We start from the raw sequence: 5,087 nt of genomic DNA on the forward strand, positions 1-5,087 counted from the left end.
CTCCCATGATTATGTCTTGGATTTCAGGAAGCACAGAAGAAAGTAGTAATATGCAGCTTCTTTCCACAAGGCAACGATGCCAGACAATGTCTTCGCCTTTTTGCATATTGTGTCACTGCCCATAGATGGTGCAGTGCTTCATGATCACCATGGATAAATCTTCACCATTATGGAAACATATCCCATATAGTTTAAAATGTATGTTTTTTTTTCTTTTTGATGGACACAAATCTATGTTCGTATGGAAACAATTCTCTGGTATATGAAAATAGTAGTATCATAATGATTCAGAAGCAAAATATATATCTATGGAAGCACGACATTTGTATTGTTGTGCCCAGGCGATGCAAACCTGGTCATATGTGTCAATTTTTGTTGTATATGGAAGCAAATCATCATTTTTTGGATGCAAGTTCCAAATTCGTTGGAATCAAATTCCTATTTCTTTGGACGCAAATACCAAATTCTTTGGAAGCAAATTCCTATTTCTTTTAACGCAAATACCAAATTCTTTGGAAGCAAAGCCCCAATATAGTTTGTTTGAAACTGTTAGTCACGATCGTAAAAGAAAGGGTGTTTGATAGAATCATACATTTGTATCGTTCGAAGCATTTTATTGTTACATTGCAGACACTTCTACGGTCATTCCGAGCAAAATTCCCTGCAATATAAACAAAATAAAAGGCCGCACTGGACAAAAACCTCACCAGGTTGAAACAATATAGTTTGATATGGAAGCAAATTTGCTAGGAAATAGAAGCAAAACGAATTGTTCTAGTACTAGCACGTGTTACCATAGTATGTGTTTCTGTGTCACAAAAACTGGCCAACAGTATGCATCAGATGCACTTGTTTTCTTTGGAGTAGTTTAGTGCAGATTTCGAAGTACGTACAGATGAAGCATTACTAGAGCTAAAATAATGTCTAACATGATTTCTAGGGAGTAGTGGACGGGAAACAAATCACAATTAGTACTACATGCAAACTAACTACCTAGGCCCGCCTCTCTAATCTGACGTTCCAGGCTACATCAATCCAATGGTGGACTAGTAGTCTGACAAAAAGCTAGGTCCTGTTTGGTTCATAAGTCATAGACTTTTTTTAGTCCCAACTTATAAGTCCCAAGTCCCTAAAAAGTCTTTATCTGTTTGGTTCCTGGGAATTATAAGTCTTTATAAGACTATATTATAACTATAAGTCCCTATAAGTCCCTCCTTGAGAGTCTTATTTCATAAGTCCCAAATGCCCATTTTAAGTCTCTATAAGTCCCTCCTATTTAGTTTAGATGAGATTTATAAGGACTTATTTAAATCCCTAGATCAATAAATCCCTGAAAACAAACACCCTCTTAATATAGTAGTCTGATTCTTAGCGCTGCCCATGAATGAGTGAGGTGTGCCTTCTCTTTTGAGATAAAAGTAAGGTGTATCTAACGGTATATGAACCTGCTGTTGACTTGTTGACCTGTGCGCCGGCAGCCAATTCCCCAGATCAATTGACATCCTCCGCCTGAGCACGAGAGGGGAGATGGCTCCCCGCCGGCGCAGCCCCTCTCCGCCTCCTGCCTCTCTCCCAGACGACGACGACATGCTCCGGGAGATTCTCCTCCGCCTCCCCCCGCGGCCGTCCTCCCTCCCCCGGGCCTCCCTCGTCTGCAAGCGTTGGCGCAGCCTCGTCGCCGATCCCCAATTCCGACGCCGCTTCCGCGACCACCACGGCAAGCCCCCTCTCCTTGGCTTCTTCCTCGAGGACTATCCGTCCTCTCCGTTTGTTCCAATACTTGATCCACCAGATCGCATCCCCGGCGCTCGCTTCTCCATGACTCTCAACAAGGGCAACCGCATCGTTGACTGCCGCCACGAACTCGTCCTTTTCATCCGCCGGAGCCCGCGGCGCCGCCTAGTGGTGTGGGACCCCGTCGCCCGCGACCAGCGCCGGCTCATCGTCCCGCTAGAGCTGGACAACGACCAGATGCTCGTGTTCGACGGGGCGGTGCTTCGCCCTGCCCGCAGCCAAGGGAGCCATTTCCAGGTGGCCCTGATAGCCTGTGACACAGAAAATACAAGAGTTTTCGCATGCTTCTACTCATCGCAGACCGGGATATGGAGCAAAATCAACTCACTGCAGCTGCAATCGTTTATGTCCACGCCAGAACCCAGTACTTTGATTGGGAATTCCTTTTGCTGGTTACTTAAGGTGCATCCTGACCTTCAACATGTCATACTTGAGTTTGATCTGGATAAGCAGAGCCTAACTGTGACAGACCTGCCACCACAAGTAAAAGCTCGCCCTTTCAACTTGAGGATTGTGCCGACCGAAGATGGTGGGCTTGGCTTCATCCATCTCTCAACATTTCACGGCCAATTATGGAAGAGAGAGCCTGGTTCTGTATGGGTGCACGACAGAGCTATTGAATTCGAGGAGCTCAGATCAGCTTGTAAGGGAGACCGATACCCCCTCATAGTGGGGTTTTCCGAGGACAGTAATGCAATCCTTTTACAGACGAATTCTGGTGTTTTCATGGTCTATCTCCGGTCCATGGAGTTTAAGAAAATTTCCAATATGGGGGACTTCCATCTCCATTATCCATTTGCATGCTTCTATCCTGCAGGTAATAGCCAGCCTTTATACAATTCAATTCGCAGTATTATAAGATAAATTGATTCTTAGTACTAATTAGTTGCTGAAATGCCTATCATATCCTTGAGTGTTACGCTGATGATTGAAGTTCAAATCACATCAATTTTCCTTTTGCTGCTTGACCAGTTCTTTGAAAGAAAATAGTACTTACGGTCACTGTTCTACGCTGTTGGTCATATGTATAAATTGTGTTTCAAATGTAGTCTTATGTGCCTATCTGAAGTATATATCTTTTCATTTCAGCACCAGATGCATAACAGTTAGAAATCGACCCAATAGCTATTGTCGGTTGTGGAAGAGCCCTGCTGTGATTAGCTAGTTCAGATGTACAACTGGAAAATAATAAATAGGCCGAACCTATTGTGTTGCTAGTCAGGTTTTTAGTTTTGGCATGTCTTGATTTCTTTTTGCTTAGTCTGGCAAGGAATTGGGTTTACTAAATATAATTTCTAGAAAGTATATTTTCTCCTGTGTGAATTGTGTTATGGTAATATTCAGTACTGGGACGCGGTTCTCTTGGCAATGTGACACATAACAGCTAAACATGGGAGCTGAGACTGAACCAGTTGAATGTGTAACTCCATTGGCACATTTTAAAGCTAAAAGCTACTCAGTTACACTCTTCATTTGGAAGCTGAAACCAATCCATTTGCACTAGAGAATAAATAATTTCCTTCATGTGTCGTATTTTTTTTCCTCGGATCACATAACTACACATCTCTTAGTTCACCTAGATATCCCACTACGATTCTCTCCTCTATCAATGGTTTTCCATCAGGATTGTCGTTGGTTCCTGACCTAATGTGCTTGTAGGTACTGGCATTGGTGATGGACATGGTGGAGATGACGTGTTAGAAGATGTGAAATGGTTGTTTGTTGAGACATGCTAGTACGATGTGATGACTGAAGGTGACGTAACATTATCTATGCTATTTTATAATTTACTGGTTATTGCTGCATGGGCTTTGACTGACGATTTTTCTTATGAAATTATTAACTCCAGTAATTTGTAAGGCAACCACCATTTTGCCTAAGTAATTGAAAGCTATATACACCAGAAACTAAATATTTAGAATTCCATAGTTAGTACAGTTTCTGTTAATTAACACACACTGCTAAGTTATTACTGATAAGTATCTCTAGTCGAGCCAAATGTTTGCTTTTGTTCTATATGCAGTCAATTTCTCAACTTTATCACTAGTTTATACTCCCTCCGTCCCAAAACAAGTGTCTCAACGTTAGTATAACTTTGTACTCCCTCCGTCCGGAAATACTTGTCGGAGAAATGGATGAAAATGAATGTATCTAAAATTAAATTACGTCTAGATACATCCATTCCTCCGACAAGTATTTTCGGACGGAGGGAGTACTAAAGTAAGTGCAAAGTTGAGACATTTATTTTGGGATGGAGGGAGTACTATATTGCACAAGATGAAAGTCACACGACTAGGTTCATAAATACAAGATATTTCCAGGTCACATGACTTGTTAACTCTTGACAGTAATAAAAATAGTGGTCAAAGGCTTATCTTTTCTGACCTCTAATGACGTGCAAAGTTTAAAATGGCATTCATTTTGGGCTGAAAGAAATGTTGTTTTATGAGTTGATAAAGTGTCTGCTAATAATAGTTCTTCCGTGAGTCGTTCTACTTTGTATAACAAGCATACCATGCTTATAATTAAGCTGAATGCTTTTTTTAACTTTCTGTTTTTTTTTCATTTATTTCCTCAGTGATATTTAGTCAGTTGAGTATTTGCCTGTCGCGCATTAAAGCAAAATGTAACTTATCGGATTGTTGTTATGTAGGTATGGCTAAGTTGGAGGAGTGGCTTATCGGTGTAGGTTATTCTATTTCGTGTTTTCTGGTGTTGTGGCCAGTGATGGTCCATTCCATCTGAAAATTGATCCGTTGTAGTATGTATTTATCATGAAGTGTGAAGTACATTTGCATGAACGGACTGTTTAACTTGTTAGCTCCCACTATATATTTCTTCAGTGGCCTCTGTAGGCAGTGAGAAAATTGGCAGTTCGGCACGGTGGGTCTGTGCCTTGTAGTTGAGTAAAGACTTTCAGTGGTTCTGCAGCCAAGCAGCATCACCTCTTAGTTTGATGGGTTGGTGTTCAACTAGTCTCCAGTGGGTCGCTCATGCTGGAAACACCAGAATTCAGAGGCTAGTTTCCCTCTCTGCCTAGCAACTACTCCAGTCCAGCAATGATGGTCATTTCCCGGCCTGCGTGGTTAGACCTGATCTGGTTGCCTTATGCGTGTAAGTGATCTGATCTAGTTTATCTTGCCCTTCTGTCCGTCATAGTTAGCAGGGATGCCGAACAGCATGATGATCTGCTGCTGCTGCTGCTGCTATTGGGGCTGTAGAATTCTACTTACGAAGAACACCATCAGTATAAGCAATGCTTGTGTAGAAAACAAAAGGACAGATTCGCAATT

At 41.9% G+C, this 5,087-nt stretch overlaps 1 protein-coding gene across 1 annotated transcript; it reads left to right on the top strand.

The window, feature by feature from the left end:
* Positions 1–1,463: 1,463 nt before the first annotated feature.
* LOC123063219 (uncharacterized) lies at positions 1,464–4,626 on the top strand. Its single transcript, XM_044486962.1, has 3 exons — positions 1,464–2,611; positions 3,454–3,549; positions 4,448–4,626. Exons 1-2 carry the CDS (start codon positions 1,528–1,530, stop codon positions 3,528–3,530), a joined length of 1,161 nt encoding a protein of 386 aa, XP_044342897.1. The 5' UTR covers positions 1,464–1,527; the 3' UTR covers positions 3,531–3,549; positions 4,448–4,626.
* The last annotated feature ends 461 nt before the right edge of the window (positions 4,627–5,087 follow it).

This window comes from Triticum aestivum, chromosome 3A, assembly GCF_018294505.1.
Source record: "Triticum aestivum cultivar Chinese Spring chromosome 3A, IWGSC CS RefSeq v2.1, whole genome shotgun sequence".
NCBI classification, from domain to species: Eukaryota; Viridiplantae; Streptophyta; class Magnoliopsida; order Poales; family Poaceae; genus Triticum; species Triticum aestivum.

Coding starts and splice junctions, on each gene's coding strand:
- LOC123063219 (XM_044486962.1), top strand. CDS start 1,528: ATGGCTCCCCGCCGGCGCAGCCCCTCTCCGCCTCCTGCCTCTCTCCCA. Junction 2,612..3,453: donor TGCATGCTTCTATCCTGCAG/GTAATAGCCAGC, acceptor ATGTGCTTGTAG/GTACTGGCATTGGTGATGGA.